Below are 17,093 nucleotides of genomic sequence, written 5' to 3'. Positions count from 1 at the left end.
TGAGGGAATACCAGCTTACCCACGTATGAATTTGGACACAAGCAGTCGACAAGTCGTATTTACAAGGGGGAAACTTGGTAAACTTGCCGGTGGTCCCTAAATCTGTGTACCACCGCCTGTTATGATGTATTAGCTTGTAACTGCTAGCTACATGTGTGTTGTTCCTTCTGTATTAGAGTCAATGGCAATAATATGATGTCAGATTTTATTTACATTTTATTTTACAACTCAATCTGTATGTTTGGCCACTAAAAGTACTTCAGAAATAAAGATTAGGAAAATTAAAAATGTGATTTCTCTTTGACTGAGGGAGTCTGGGGCACCTTTTGGTGGGCCTAATCAAATGTCCTTCAGGCCCCACTTTGGGCAGCCTTAAAGCCAACTGACCTTAGAAGTTTGTACAGTTACTTTTAGGGAGAAGATCCATCATTCTTATTAACAGAGGAGGGATTACCTGGGAATTTTAAGTTGTAGATACATATGTCAGTTTATTTCAGCAGCATACCAGAGACTCTCCACTAGCTACAGTAAATATGGGGCTAATTTCTGTAGAGACCCCTCAAAGACCCCTCAAAGAACAGAGAAGTGGATAAAGCAACTGGATGTGGCCCACAAGTGAGCCAGACACATTTTGCTAACTGGGTAACTAGCTGCTGTTTGTGTGTGTGTTTGCTTCATGAGCTTGCTTAGCTAAACCTTCATGGGTGCTTTAGCTTCTGACTGACTATCCTGTGTGAATGAGATGAACACTGTGAATTCGGTGTTAAACACACCAAAAAATAGACATTTTTCAAACTGTTCAGTGCTGGGGTTAGCAATAGTGTCAGTGTTCCCTGCTGAAGATCACTTATATTCCGTGATTTAAATAAAAAAGAGCCACACATGAATAAAACATTTGATGACAACCAGTGCTTTCCAACCAAATCCTTTATTTGTCACCTCTTTACACATTCAAAACAATGAGGCCATAAAGGTCTTAAACTCTACTTCAAAAACTCAAAAACGAGAAAGCGAACGAAGGTCGGCTGGACACTGATTCAAAAGTGTGTTCAGCAACCTTTACAGATGAGAACCTGTAATACAGCTTTCCTCAAGCCGACTTTAACATTCACCACAGCAACGCACTTCACTCAACTCCCTCCATTTTCAACCCTCAGCCATTTGATTTGGCTAATGAGCTGGACAGCTAGCTATTAGCTTCATCTGAAGGTCAAGCCTTTCCAACAGAGAAGAGGAAGGCTGCGACCAGAGGAGGACACTTGTTTGCTTCAAGGAATAGTCTGGAAAAGCTCAAACTTATGATAGCTAGCTCAAGCTAACCAGCTAATTTTCCCCTCTTACTCCAAAACAAAACAAATTTGCTTCCTTAGCTCAGCATTGGAGCTATGCAGCTAATGATGTGTTCGACGTAACCTGGAACTGGGAGCTCAAATTTATATATATATTTTTCTCAGTTTTGAACTGTTTGAGTTACAAAGTGGGAAAAACTCCATGTAAACTTGTACTGTTAGCAACGAGCTAGCAAGCCGAAGCTGAGGTGTACATTGTCTGCTCTGAAGCAAACTTCATTTAAAACTGGTACTTTATTACTATTGACTGAGTGAGCAGCCATTCTGATGTGGCATCATTCGCTGAATTCCCAATTTTCCGAGTAGGAATTCCCAGTTGAGCAGGTGTTTCTAGTTGGAGGTCGGAAATTCACCTTATAATTATGACTTTAGCATCTTATAATTATGACTCACTTTCTCATAATTATGACTTAGCATTTCATAATTGTGACTTACTTTCCTATGACGTAGCACCTTATAATTATGACTTTAGCATCTTATAATTATGACTTACTTTATCATAACTCTGACTTAGCGTTTCATAATTGTGACTTCCCAACTTTCCGAGAAGGAATTCCCAACTGAGCAGGTGTTTCTAGTTGGAGGTCGGAAATTCTGAGGTACGAGTTCTAGTCGAGTGCAGCACAATGTAGCTAACAGGCTTAGAGTTACCAATTAGCACCAAGCCTAAATACAACGTTAGCTCAGTCCGGTTAAATAAAAACAGACTATAAAAAGAATTAAAAGAACTCACAACCTATAAAAATGGTTCACTGCTTGTTAGCTGTATTAGCTCTAACGCAAAACTAGAGAAGCAAACTTCAGACACCAAGCATGTCTTGGCTGACTACATTTGGAGTAAGAGAAAAATACTGTAAAATTACAGGGGAAAATAAAGTAGATTGTGGGCCAAACTACTCGTTTATGTCCACGGTTTCCACATCGGTCCTTAGGCCCACCAGAAGGTCCATTTTTCCTTCATCTTCATGTGGTGCAAGTTGGGTTGGAGCAAAAATGTGGACCTTCTGGGAGGCCCTAAGGAATGATTTTAGAACCTCAGCAAGTTATCCAGCTCATTAGAAAAGCCATATTCACCCTTCCTCAGCCTCATCAGCAACTTAGCGGTAGTCCAGCCAGCCTGATAGAGCCATCCTGAAACTGAGCTTTCAATGCTTTGCGTGGTTTAACATCCACACACGGCTGTATTATCTTACTGACCGCAGCCGTGGTGGACGAAAAATCCTGCAGGAGAAATCAGAAAGTTCGCTAAAGTAGAAGAAGGTTAAAAAAAATAACAGTAACAGACTGCAGATGATTTAATGTTCAGTTTTTTGTAATAAAACAGAACAAAATAGAACAGTTGTATGAACCTATTACGTTCCTATTACCTTATGTTTGCTATAAAAATTAAAACAAAAACTAAACCTGAACCAATCCAGCAGTAGATGCTCGTTCACTGGCAATGGACAACATTACAATCCCCTCCTCAAGAGCATAACGTCCATAACAGAATCCACTCGCAAACCATTTCCAAACCAGAGTTACATACTTCAAGTTAAAACAACTAACAAACAAAAAAATTCCTCACTCGTCGTTTCCTGTGCTTGTGCGCACTTCTGTCAACATTTTAGGATGTGAAATATTCCTATATAAATGTGTTATATAAAAAAGGCAACACACCAAAATGGTTAAAATGCGCTGTTGTGGAAAAAGCTAACTTAAATCAGGGAGACAAAGTCAAGGTAGGATTCAAATGAAAGAAGATGCCAAGCAAAACTAACCTGTAAAAGCTCCCGAAACTTATTGCAAATGCACATCTGCATGGTGCAATAAACAATCACAGAGGCCAAGTTATAACGAATTTGGCACAAGAGCTAAACTGGCCTTTGGAGAGATTTTCCAATGAGATTAACGAAGGTTAATGCCTCGTTTAAGTTTTAAAAAGTTTTGTGAAGACCATAGCCTTCACTAACGTGGACACCTTACAGGTAGCTTCTTTACACCCACCAAACTTTTATCTCGTATTCAACCCATATAACTTATTTACAATTGCAGCTTCCTATCGGTATCCTTAGCCTATTGTAAGGGTTCCTAATCCTGGTATGTTAACGTCTTAGATGCCTGATCCAATGTATTAGCTTATAAATAAGCTCGTTCTAAGTCGAGTGGCTGAGTTCAAGCAAGAAAATATTCAAATGTGCAAGACAGGGGTACGACCACGACCACCGGCCAATCGCCGATGGGGCCTAAGTGCTTTTAAAGACTTTTAAAGACTTAACATTTACCAACAAACACCAACAACCCAATGTGGGCAGTTTATACTACCCTAGAATCTAGAACTTCAAAAGCCATGTGAATGAGGAAGAACATTCTTAACACTCCCGACAATCACATGCACATTTGCTGGTGTTTGTTGGAGAACGCTGGGTCGCTGTGCTCTGGGCATTAGAAGGTTTTAAGTATAGAAACCCCATAGAAAAACCAAGGGAGGTATTATAAATCAGGAGAGTCTAAAAGACAAGCTGGTATGATTCCGCGACCATGAGCAGGGGTTTGGCGGCCCATCTTTAAGCAGGTATGAGGAGCGCTGGGGATTTCCCAAAAGGCAGTGCGGTCTCGGGGGAACAAGGGCGTCTCTGGAGGGTGGCCACCGGGATTAAAGGACCCTCACTTAGCAGAGCAGGAGACAGCCACGGTGTAGCGAACCAGTTGTACCAGGACGAGTGATGGTTTGTGGAAACGTTACGAGCCCCGCACTGCGACGGGGAAAAAACGTCCAGGTGACCGTGACAGAAGAACAGGGGGTCGGTGCACTCCTGTGGGGAGGGGTCCGAAGAAGCGAGGGCCGAGAAGAGGGAACCGAACAGAGAGAACGCAGAGTTCTGAGGGAAGGTAGAGTGTGAGGACGGGCCATGGTGATGGTGGTGAAAATCCGGCGAGATGGGAACACGGGGTTTTTGGCTTTCGTTACCTAAGACACAGCAGTGACGATGGGGGGCTGTGGAGGGGGTGTGTGTTTGAAGGCTGGAGATACGTTCAGGGGGCTGGAGGAGGGCAGGGTTCATCACGTCGACCGGGACAAGAGGATAGCGGCTGGTGCTGAGCTGGTGCAGGACGGCTGAGGCTGCGATGAGTCCGGCCACGCTGGTCAAGTAGAGGAGACCCAGCATACATGTGACCTGCAGAAAGGGAGGAAAAGAAGGATCCGTTCAGCTCGACAATCACCTCCAACTATGTGATCTCATCTTTTCAAACGTCTACATTCTTGTTCTTTCTTTACCCATAACCTTTTACAGTTACAAACAAAGGACAAGTAGCCTAAACCTTCTTTCAGGATACAGTACCTAAAAAAAACAGGCAAATATACATAATTATATTTGATATATGTTAACTTATTAACAGCGTTGATCAAAATCTTAGACATTAAGTAAAAAAAATTTTTTTTGTTATCAAATTGCTATTTAACCTCCTTAAAGGTTTTAGATTAATCAATTAGGAGATTCTTTGTCCCTAGAGCCATTAGGCTCTTCAACCCTTCCCAGTGGGGCCAGAAGAGAAGAGGGAAGATGAGAGATGTGGACTGAATCCCTCATGCTAAATTACAGGTTTATTTTATCTGTCTGCACATATGAACACCTCACTGTACATATTGCACTTTCTGCACACCTTATCACGCATCTTACACATCTGGACACTTTATTTCAGTACCAATACATGCACATATTTATTCAGTATTGTCATTATATGCTGCTACCTGCGCCTCCTTGTACAGCCATCACTGCACTGCCTTTTTAATCTCAAGTTATAGATCTTATAGCAGATTTTTGTATATATGTCTGTAGACAGATTTTTTTGTGTATATTATTCTGTTTATATTGTATCACCCTTATTATTATAACAGTCCTGTGTTGTGTGACTGATACAGGCTGCTAAATTAAAAAAAAATTAAAGTATCTCTCTCTCTATCTATCTATTTCTCTATCTATCTTTACGTACTACTTAGTAACTAAAATGAACATTTCAGTAACTTATGTAAAGTGTATATAGCTATAAGAATGAAGAAAGGATGTCCAAACCCGCTGACACATCTTTAAAGTTCAAGTGTTTAACATCACACTAAATAAATTTCATTATAGACAACTCTGTTGAGATAACTGCAACATCACTATTAGTTTTTCCAATTTGAGTTCAATGCAGGGTATATCGGTGTTTATGGATGGACTGTTCTGCCTTTACCTTGGCAAAGTGCTGATAGATGGCCGTTAGCGCCTGCCTCCAGTTGGACTGCTCCAGAAGCACACACAGGTCTGTGTAAGTAAACCAGCCCCGCTTCATGCCCTGCCGTTCCGCAATGCTGTCAAAATGGGACGAATCACAGTGTTATCATCATGAGCAGGCACAACAGATTCATTCTCCAGTTCTCTGGGAAACACTCAATACATTTCAGTTTGATCAAATATGGATAATCAGCGCAATCAACAAACTATGCAGTGCTGACTGCTGATAGAGTTGGTTCAATCATCATAAGGATCTCAACAGTATCAGACTTGGGGAGGAAAAAAACAACACTGACCTGGTCTCAAGTTGGTTGAGTACATTAAATAACTCACTGGGCTCAGTGAACAGACTCCAATCCTGAAAAATAAAAGGTCAAAGCTTTGGACTAGGTGGGAAAGGAACGCACGATAGCTCTTAACAAGAAGCACCAACTGCAATGAAAAAATGGCAGAGCCAACATACATCCAGCAGGCTTATTATGGCTCTTTTGTGAATACGCCCCGAGTCAATGTCCCTGAACCATGCGACGTTATGCACGGTGGACTTACAATAGCACTGAGGAAATTCAACTCCAGGGTGTTGACAGTCTGCACGTCCAACTTGCCGGCTGCACCCCATTCGTCATTGAAAACCTCCTCTTCCTCTCCTTCGTCGTACAAATATTTGCTGGCCACCATCTGCAGAGAGAACACAAAGAAGCACTTCATGACTCAACTGAAAAAAAAACGCCAATACACAAAGTCCTAATATGCAAAATCTCTAGCAGTCCTAACATTTCAATTCCTGAATAGACAACTTTATCAGCATCCAGAAAGCATGCTTGCTCTAAAACGCAGGCTGCTCACTGGCTGTCTAAATTATATTCTGTTTGTATCTTAATCATGTCACACTAGCCAGCTTGATGCATCTTCAGTCCACTGAGGTCAATAAAAATACCCACTTTCCGCACCTCACAACCATAGACAGATAGATGCCCCCAAAACACAGCAAGAAGGACGAAACTAAAGTTGGCTTCTAATTTGCCAGCTTCTTGTTCGAGTTTTTCCGCTCCACTTTAAATAGTGTAGCAGTCACTTACTGGTACCTGAAGCTGCACCATTTAAGGTGGAACGGGAAAATTCGAACAAGATGCTGGCTGATGCACCATTTAAGGTGGAACGGGAAAATTCGAACAAGAAGCTGACTGATGCACCATTTAAGGTGGAACGGGAAAATTCGAACAAGAAGCTGACTGATGCACCATTTAAGGTGGAACGGGAAAATTCGAACAAGAAGCAGGCAAATAAGCTAGCCTCGGGTTTGTGTAAGAAAGTGCTAATATTAATCTATTGTTAATATCTACACGGATTAAGGAATACTATAACTTACCTACAAAGCATTAACCATCTTCTACATAGAGTTAAGATCCCCTGAATAGACTGTTAAATGAAATAAGCTTAATATAAAACCAGAGGAAAAACAATCACATCAACAGGTTCTCTGTGCCTCACCAACCACACGGCCATACATAAACATCACACAGACATGAGCGTGGATCGCTGTGTTCCCTCCGTTATATAATCCTATCCCTCTTTCTGAGAGCAATATTCTCGAAATAGTGTAATTTTGGACAATATTTTTCTTAAACTGCCCGCTCTGTAATGGTACTGAATGCAGTCCAGCAGCAATGTTCACGGCGGCGCCGTTCACGTGCCTGGCTGGACCCGATTGCAGCATCTAGGTATGCATAGCTATGCTCACAAGCCACACCCACTTCCGGTTTGTAATTCAGAAGAAGGTACTGAGAAAAAATAAAGCACCAGTATTGAAGCCAAAGATGGAAAAGTTTTGAAGGATATGCAGCCCCACTGAGAACAGCATTAACTTGTTCAGTACTTCTTGACTTTTCTCTCAAAAACACCTTCTTGGGGCGTCTTTTATTTGAAAGCTTACCATGGATATCAGAAAGAGGTCGGAGGAGGAGATCTGCTGCAGGTACTCTGGGTTTCTGTGTCGGAGCCTTTCAATGTAAACCAGGGCCAACATCATAGCGCACGGGGAGATGCATGCTTCTCTGAAATGGAAAAAGGTGTATTGTAGAGGCCAAATGCACAGCAGAGCAAGAATAGTGCACGGAAGCATTGGGAGGAAAAAAGAAGAGAAACTCACCTGGCTACATGTGCGGCATATTTCTTGTGGAGCTTCCGTATCGGGCTTGGGGCAGATTTCTGGAGCAGTTCAACGGCGATATCTATTGTGAAACGAAAGTAAACGAGCATTAGGTGTAAATCATCCTACATGCTTCACTAAACTGATGGCAACCAAACATCAAGTAGACCTACCAACATGGACCCGCGCCTTGATCCAAAACAACGTAAGCAAGCATGAGTAGAGCAGCACTCTCAAGTAAAAGTACTGATACTTTGGTGAAGTTGGCTACGTTCACATTACCAGGCTGAAGTGGCATGAATCAGATTTTTTGCCCTAACGTGACTCAGATCTGATGTTTTCAGGGCTGTGTGGACACACAAATCCGATTTTTTGCCCTAACGTGACTCAGATCTGACGTTTTCAGGGCTGTGTGGACACGCAAATCTGATCTGTTCGACGTGAGCCACTTTCATATGTGGTCCTAGATCGGATACGTATCCGGAAAAAAAAAAACGGATTTGAGCAAAAAATCGGATTTGAGCGATAAGGCTTGTAATGTGAACATAGCTTCAGAAAAAAGGCTTAATTGAAAAAAGGTCACGTCCAAAAACTCTACGAGGCGAGTTCCCTTGTAGAACTGCAGAGGAACTTCTTAACAGGCCTGTCACAGTTATTACAAAGTCACCTTACTGCAATTATATACACCACAGCAAGGGAATGAATGTATGCATTGAAACACATTGTGGGACTAAAGAAAACAAAAAAGTTTCAACTTCTAACTTGCTGCTCTAACATTCAGAGGGCACTGCTGAGTAAAGTTGGTTTATCTGTTGTAATGTTTTTTGCATGTATTGTTACAGTTTTTTACTTGTGTTTTCACTCTCTGCGATTGGTTTGGCTCTACACATGATTTTGTGGAACTGCAGACATTTGTGTGAGTGTGAACAACTGTGTGGTGTATCATTCTGACAGTACAACCAACCTTAGCTGATAAGCAAACACAGCAAGTAAGCAAGATGGCTAATAAGCCTATTTCACCACATTCAAAAACAAAGACGGTTAATCGTCAGCTAAAATTTCCTGATCCTAACAGGCCTATCACTTAGTTACATCCAGCATCTTTGAGCCAAGGAAGGTTATTTGTATCTTTTTTAAATCAATTTGGGGTAAAACACAGTGCCAAAACTCAAAGTGAGGGGTGGGAGTGACAGCAAAGCTGTCCAGGAAGTACAGCAAACAAAAGAGATCAAAATTAACCCCCAAAAAAAGGAAGTGAGAGTTAATGAACTAAAAGGAAACTGAATCAAAAGTAAAATCCTTCCTCACCACTTCATTAGAACTCAACGTGCTGCTTACAAACACTGAAGTTATTACAAATGAGCCAACATGTTGCTTGAGTAACGTTACATGAATGTGAGTGAACGTATCCAGTGAGACCACCGAGTAAAAGAATGCAGTCTAACATTAGAAACAGCCTAAAGGTCATGATGGGGTCACCACACCACGTAAAGAAACGTACAGAGCCCCTGAAGTCACACGGTGACTATTTTAATAAGGCGTGGCCATGAATTGATATATTGAGGCCACAGATTACTAGGCTGAGGCCACAAGTTAAGCTTCTCATAACTCGTGGCCTCAATATAGTAATTTAACAGTAAATTGTGGCCTCACTATAGTAATTTGTGGCCTCACTATAATAATTTGTGTCCTCAATACAGTAAACTGTGGCCTCACTATAATAAATTGTGTACTCATTAAAGCACCTTCTTTATATAATAATTTGTGATCTCAATATAGCACCTTGTGGCCTCATTACATTAATCTGTGGCCTCAATATAGTAACTTATTAATTTGTGGCCACGCCTTACTAAAAATAAATCACCATGCCACCTTAGGGGCCGTAAAAACGCAAATAAATAATATAAAAGCAACACAAATGCGTCTATATATCTAATATACATCTACAGTAATAACTTCACCCACCGGTGACAGGGCAGGACAGCGCGTCCAGAGAAGTGTCCGGATCAAGGCCGTAATACAGGCGCTTCCGGACTCGGTCTGCCAGCTGCTGATGTCCAGGGAGAAACTAAAATAGCGGAAAAAATCAAAATATGTTGTCCTCAGAGCAAAACAGCACAGTAAACAGTGCAGCCGACACACCTGCTGCTCGGTCAGCGCGTAAATCAGCCTGGGTGTCAGCAGGTTAGCACTGCTAGCTAACAAACCAACAAACAGCAGCGCTGAAGCGGGTTAAATGTGCTCGTTTACCTCCCGAGAATGTCTTAATAACGCACTAACTCCTTATCAGAACCGCTAATTCACAACAAAAACGACATTATTTCGTTTTCTGTGCCATTAAGGCCTTCAGCTACAGCGCGCTTAGCTTCGAGGCTGTCGTTAGCTTCCTATTCGCCAGCTTCCTATTTCAATTTATCCGTTCCACCTTAAATGGTTCAGCAGTTATATTGTGGCGCCTGAGGCGTCAGAGTGTAACTGCTGCACCATTTAAGGTGGACCGGAGAAATTCGAACAAGAAGCTGGGAATAGCTTAGCTAATAACTATAACAGACAGTTGGCGGGCTCGGCTGTATACCCCAGTACACTATTCAAACTGACACAGCTTGAAATGTGTTTATGTCGTTCATGATGAAGATATCGAGCTAACTAAACTGACAGAAACGGCTCTTTACCTCGGGCGGAGTATCGTTAACGTTATTAGGGAGTCGGCTAACGGGCTAACGCTAATGTTATTTAGCGCGATGCTAACTCGCGCTCGCTTTCGACAGCAAACATAAAATATCCTTTTCTGTACCGTAAACTCTTGAAAGTCGGAGAAGGGAAAGGTCCGCTCGTCAAAGAGATCCCCAAAATCCATGTTTTAGAGGTGAAAGGTGGAGTATAGAGAAGCAGAAGCCCCGGTGAGCATGTAGAAAGGCGTCTCCCCTCCGCTCACAGCCGCTAGAGGGACGGAGCTCAGGCTAAAGCTAAAGCTACAGCAGTCAGACCGGTCTGACCTGCGCCTCTGCTGGAAGAGCTCGAAACACACCGTTAATAACGGCCGTGTTAATGTACAGCAGTATTAATGTACAGCTGTGTTAATGTACAGCAGTGTTAATGTACAGCGGAGAGTAATGTACAGCTGTGTTAATGTACAGCGGAGAGTAATGTACAGCGTGTTAATGTACAGCGGGAGTAATGTACAGCTGTGTTAATGTACAGCTGTGTTAATGTACAGCAGTGTTAATGTACAGCGGAGAGTAATGTACAGCTGTGTTAATGTACAGCAGTGTTAATGTACAGCGGAGAGTAATGTACAGCTGTGTTAATGTACAGCGGAGAGTAATGTACAGCTGTGTTAATGTACAGCAGTGTTAATGTACAGCAGTGTTAATGTACAGCTGTGTTAATGTACAGCGGAGAGTAATGTACAGCAGTGTTAATGTACAGCAGGGTTAATGTACAGCTCTGTTAATGTACAGCAGTGTTAATGTACAGCGGTGAAAAGGTACAGCAGTGTTAATGTACAGCAGGGTTAATGTACAGAGGAGATTAATGTACAGCGGAGATTAATGTACAGCAGTGTTAATGTACAGCAGTGTTAATGTACAGTGGAGATTAATGTACAGCAGTGTTAATGTACAGCTGTGTTAATGTACAGAGGAGATTAATGTACAGCAGTGTTAATGTACAGCTGTGTTAATGCACAGCGGAGAGTAATGTACAGCAGTGTTAATGTACAGCAATGTTAATGTACAGCAGTGTTAATGTACAGCTGTGTTAATGTACAGCTGTGTTAATGTACAGCGGAGAGTAATGTACAGCTGTGTTAATGTACAGCAGTGTTAATGTACAGCAGAGAGTAAAGTACAGCAGGGTAATGTACAGCAGGGTTAATGTACAGCGGAGATTAATGTACAGCAGTGTTAATGTACAGCAGTGTTAATGTACAGCGGAGAGTAATGTACAGCAGTGTTAATGTACAGAGGAGATTAATGTACAGCGGAGATTAATGTACAGCTGTGTTAATGTACAGCAGTGTTAATGTACAGCGGAGAGTAATGTACAGCAGTGTTAATGTACAGCAGGGTTAATGTACAGCTGTGTTAATGTACAGCTGTGTTAATGTACAGCGGAGAGTAATGTACAGCAGTGTTAATGTACAGCAGTGTTAACGTACAGCAGAGAGTAATGTACAGCAGTGTTAATGTACAGCAGTGTTAACGTACAGCGGAGAGTAATGTACAGCAGTGTTAATGTACAGCGGAGATTAATGTACAGCAGTGTTAACGTACAGCAGAGAGTAATGTACAGCAGTGTTAATGTACAGCAGTGTTAATGTACAGCGGAGAGTAATGTACAGCAGTGTTAATGTACAGCGGAGAGTAATGTACAGCAGTGTTAATGTACAGCAGTGTTAATGTACAGCAGAGAGTAATGTACAGCAGAGATTAATGTACAGCAGTGTTAACGTACAGCGGAGAGTAATGTACAGCAGTGTTAATGTACAGCAGTGTTAATGTACAGCAGTGTTAATGTACAGCAGTGTTAACGTACAGCAGAGAGTAATGTACAGCAGTGTTAATGTACAGCAGTGTTAATGTACAGCGGAGAGTAATGTACAGCAGTGTTAATGTACAGCAGTGTTAATGTACAGCAGAGAGTAATGTACAGCAGTGTTAATGTACAGCAGTGTTAACGTACAGCGGAGAGTAATGTACAGCAGTGTTAATGTACAGCGGAGATTAATGTACAGCAGTGTTAATGTACAGCAGTGTTAACGTACAGCGGAGAGTAATGTACAGCAGTGTTAATGTACAGCGGAGATAATGTACAGTGTTAACGTACAGCAGAGAGTAATGTACAGCAGTGTTAATGTACAGCAGTGTTAATGTACAGCGGAGAGTAATGTACAGCAGTGTTAACGTACAGCGGAGAGTAATGTACAGCAGTGTTAATGCACAGCGGAGAGTAATGTACAGCAGTGTTAATGTACAGCAGTGTTAACGTACAGCAGAGAGTAATGTACAGCAGTGTTAATGTACAGCGGAGAGTAATGTACAGCAGTGTTAATGTACAGCGGAGATTAATGTACAGCAGTGTTAATGTACAGCAGTGTTAACGTACAGCAGAGAGTAATGTACAGCAGTGTTAATGTACAGCAGTGTTAATGTACAGCGGAGAGTAATGTACAGCAGTGTTAATGTACAGCAGTGTTAATGTACAGCAGAGAGTAATGTACAGCAGTGTTAATGTACAGCAGTGTTAACGTACAGCGGAGAGTAATGTACAGCAGTGTTAATGTACAGCGGAGATTAATGTACAGCAGTGTTAACGTACAGCAGAGAGTAATGTACAGCAGTGTTAATGTACAGCAGTGTTAACGTACAGCAGAGAGTAATGTACAGCAGTGTTAATGTACAGCGGAGAGTAATGTACAGCAGTGTTAATGTACAGCAGTGTTAACGTACAGCAGAGAGTAATGTACAGCAGTGTTAACGTACAGCGGAGAGTAATGTACAGCAGTGTTAATGTACAGCGGAGATTAATGTACAGCAGTGTTAACGTACAGCAGAGAGTAATGTACAGCAGTGTTAATGTACAGCGGAGAGTAATGTACAGCAGTGTTATTGTACAGCAGTGTTAATGTACAGCGGAGAGTAATGTACAGCAGTGTTAATGTACAGCAGTGTTAATGTACAGCAGTGTTAACGTACAGCAGAGAGTAATGTACAGCAGTGTTAATGTACAGCAGTGTTAATGTACAGTGGAGAGTAATATACAGCAGTGTTAATGTACAGCGGAGAGTAATGTACAGCAGTGTTAATGTACAGCAGTGTTAATGTACAGCAGTGTTAACGTACAGCAGAGAGTAATGTACAGCAGTGTTAATGTACAGCAGTGTTAACGTACAGCAGAGAGTAATGTACAGCAGTGTTAATGTACAGCAGTGTTAATGTACAGCGGAGAGTAATGTACAGCAGTGTTAATGTACAGCGGAGAATAATGTACAGCAGTGTTAATGTACAGCAGTGTTAATGTACAGCGGAGATTAATGTACAGCAGTGTTAATGTACAGCAGTGTTAATGTACAGCAGTGTTAACGTACAGCAGAGAGTAATGTACAGCAGTGTTAATGTACAGCAGTGTTAATGTACAGCAGAGAGTAATGTACAGCAGTGTTAATGTACAGCAGAGAGTAATGTACAGCAGTGTTAATGTACAGCAGAGAGTAATGTACAGCAGTGTTAATGTACAGCAGTGTTAATGTACAGCAGAGAGTAATGTACAGCAGTGTTAATGTACAGCGGAGAGTAATGTACAGCAGTGTTAATGTACAGCAGTGTTAATGTACAGCAGTGTTAACGTACAGCAGAGAGTAATGTACAGCAGTGTTAATGTACAGCAGTGTTAATGTACAGCAGTGTTAACGTACAGCAGTGTTAATGTACAGCAGTGTTAACGTACAGCGGAGAGTAATGTACAGCAGTGTTAATGTACAGCTGTGTTAATGTACAGCAGTGTTAATGTACAGCTGTGTTAATGTACAGCAGTGTTAATGTACAGCAGAGATTAATGTACAGCAGTGTTAATGTACAGCAGTGTTAACGTACAGCGGAGAGTAATGTACAGCAGTGTTAATGTACAGCAGTGTTAATGTACAGCAGTGTTAACGTACAGCGGAGAGTAATGTACAGCAGTGTTAATGTACAGCAGTGTTAATGTACAGCAGTGTTAATGTACCGCTGATGATCATTTCGACACAGAAGGGCTGATGATACCGGATAAAAGGCACTTTAAAAAGTGACAGTCAGCTGGAAATATTGTGAAACAATAACTCAAACTAATTTGAGGCCATGAGTTAATATACTAAAGCCACAAGTTCATATTGAAGTCATGAGTTCATATATTGAGGTCATGAATTATTATATTGAGGCCACAAATTAATATATTCAGGCCACATGTTAATATATTGAGGCCATGAGTTAATATATTGAGGCCATGAGTTAAAATATTGAGGCCACAAATTAATATATTAAAGCCACAAGTTAATATATTGAGGCCATGAGTTAAAAATTTGAGGCCACAAATCAATACATTGAGACCACAAGTTAATATGTTGAGGCCACAAGATAATATATTTGAACCACAAATTAATATATCAAGACTAAAAGTTAATATATTGAGGCCACAAATTAATACATTGAAGCCACAAGTTAATATGTTGAGGCCATGAGTTAAAATATTGAGGCCATAAATTAATACATTGAGGCCACAAATTAATGTATTGAGACCACAAATTAATATATTGAGGCCACGAGTTAATATGTTGAGGCCACAAATTAATATATTGAGACCACGAGTTAATATATTGAGGCCACAAATTAATATATTGATGCCACAAGTTAATATGTTGAGGCCACAAGTTAACATATTGAGGCCACAATTTAATATATTGAGACCATATGTTAATATATTGAAGCCACAAGTTAATATATTGAGATCACAAGTTAATATATTGAAACCACAAGTTAATATATTGAGATCACAAATTAATATAGTGAGACCATAAGTTAATATATTGAGGCCACAAATTAATATATTGAAGCCGCAAGTTAATATGTTGAGGCCACAAGTTAATATATTGAGGCCACAAGTTAATATATTGAGACCATACGTTAATATAGCCAAAGTTAATATTGAGACCATACGTTAATATATTGAAGCCACAAGTTAATATATTGAGACCATAAGTTAATATATTGAAGCCACAAGTTAATATATTGAGATCACAAGTTAATATATTGAAACCACAAGTTAATATATTGAGATCACAAATTAATATAGTGAGAGCGTGAGTTAATGTATTGGGACCATGAGTTAATATATTGAAGCCACAATGTTAATATACTGAGGCCATGAGTTGTTAGATTGAGCCCCCTTTCACCCTGTTCTTCAATGGTCAGGACCCCCCACACAGCAGGTACTATTTGGGTGGTGGATCATTCTCAGTACTGCAGTAACACTGACGTGGTGGTGGTGTGTTAGTGTGTGTTGCGCTTGTGTGAGTGGATCAGACATGTCATTTGACCAAAGGTGTTCACAAACTGCACTGTATGAGGATAAAATTACAAAAACTGGACATTTTTGCAAAGTAATATTCTTATTTCCTTTTTATTCCAAACAATATCTGCCTTTACATTTGTACACAACATAAACTTACACATACAGCATGGATATAACCACACTAAAAGGGAAAATACATTTTCAATATATATATAAAGAAATAAAAACTGAAAAGAGATGTGCTGGACCACAGCAGGCTGTTATTTCAGACAGGTCAGTGATTTCACTGCTTATTTCATCCCCAGAAAGCAGGTTACTGTCAGAATTACTAATATACTCCATTACAAATACATTCAACCTTTCACTGTGTCCTTGGCATCTCACTGTACAAACCCAAACTCACATTTTCCACTCAGGATGACCCGCTTTGTGTGGTCAGTTTCAAATTTCATTTCATTTTCAAAGTGCAAATGTTCCAGCCTTAACAGCTCTGGACGTTTTTCAACTTAACAGCATTCGCTTAGCCACGTTTCAGTGAAACACCACTGAGAAACACTGTGAAACCTGTCAGTTTAAACACGTCTGTAGTTCAAACAGCATCTGCATTCATCCTTCGGCACGTCGGCTCCCTCCTACTTTAAAAACATAGTCCAACAAAACACACTGATGAAAAATAGCTGCTAATAGAAACGATCGAGCCTTAAATAGACCTAAAGTAAGACTCATTCACACAAAATCAACATAGACATTCAAGCTACGTTCACATCACCAGGCTGAAGTAGCACAACTCCGATTTTTTGCCTTAATGTGACTCAGATCTGATGTTTTCAGAGCTGTGGACACACAAATCTGATTTTTTGCCCTAATGTGACTCAGATCTTGTTTTCAGGGCTGTGTGGACACACAAATCCGATTTTTTGCCCTAAGTTTACTCAGATCTGATGTTCTCAGTGCTGTGTGGACACACAAATCTGATTTTTTGGCCTAATGTGATTTAGATCTGATGATTCCTGGGCTGTGTGGACACACAAATCCAATTTTCTGGCCTAATGTGACTCAGATCTGATGTTTTCAGAGCTGTGTGGACACACAAATCTGATCTTTTCAAATCCGACCTGAGCCACTTTCATATGTGGTCCTAGATCGGATACGTACCCGATTCGTGGCTATGCGACCTTAATGTGACGCTCAGATCGGAATTCATGTGCTTTTTTTTCCACTGCGCGTGCACCATCATTCAGCGTTACCATGGCAGCAGCGCCGAACAGAAGTTAAAGCCTGTAAATGGTGAAA

The 17,093-nt window shown here is 40.9% G+C and overlaps 1 protein-coding gene across 1 annotated transcript; it reads right to left on the bottom strand.

Annotated features, from left to right (window-relative positions):
* Window positions 1-909: 909 nt before the first annotated feature.
* Window positions 910-10,741, bottom strand: cnppd1 (cyclin Pas1/PHO80 domain containing 1). Its single transcript, XM_036562821.1, has 8 exons — window positions 10,549-10,741; window positions 9,720-9,822; window positions 7,755-7,836; window positions 7,539-7,659; window positions 6,155-6,283; window positions 5,902-5,963; window positions 5,565-5,682; window positions 910-4,507 (listed from the first exon to the last, which is right to left on the bottom strand). Exons 1-8 carry the CDS (start codon window positions 10,609-10,611, stop codon window positions 3,896-3,898), a joined length of 1,290 nt encoding a protein of 429 aa, XP_036418714.1. The 5' UTR covers window positions 10,612-10,741; the 3' UTR covers window positions 910-3,895.
* Window positions 10,742-17,093: the final 6,352 nt, after the last annotated feature.

This window comes from Colossoma macropomum, unplaced genomic scaffold, assembly GCF_904425465.1.
Source record: "Colossoma macropomum unplaced genomic scaffold, Colossoma_macropomum, whole genome shotgun sequence".
Taxonomy (NCBI): Eukaryota; Metazoa; Chordata; class Actinopteri; order Characiformes; family Serrasalmidae; genus Colossoma; species Colossoma macropomum.
The sequence above is the reverse complement of the archived record's forward strand: the minus strand, read 5'-3'. Positions and strand labels throughout refer to the sequence as shown.

Bases quoted from the DNA above. Each gene is read 5' to 3' on its own strand.
- cnppd1 (XM_036562821.1), bottom strand. From the start codon at position 10,611: ATGGATTTTGGGGATCTCTTTGACGAGCGGACCTTTCCCTTCTCCGAC. The intron at 9,823-10,548 runs GTACAGAAAAGG...CCGCTATTTTAG, and splicing joins CCGACTTTCAAGAGTTTACG to TTTCTCCCTGGACATCAGCA. The intron at 4,508-5,564 runs GTAAAGGCAGAA...CCCTTTCTGCAG, and splicing joins TCTATCAGCACTTTGCCAAG to GTCACATGTATGCTGGGTCT.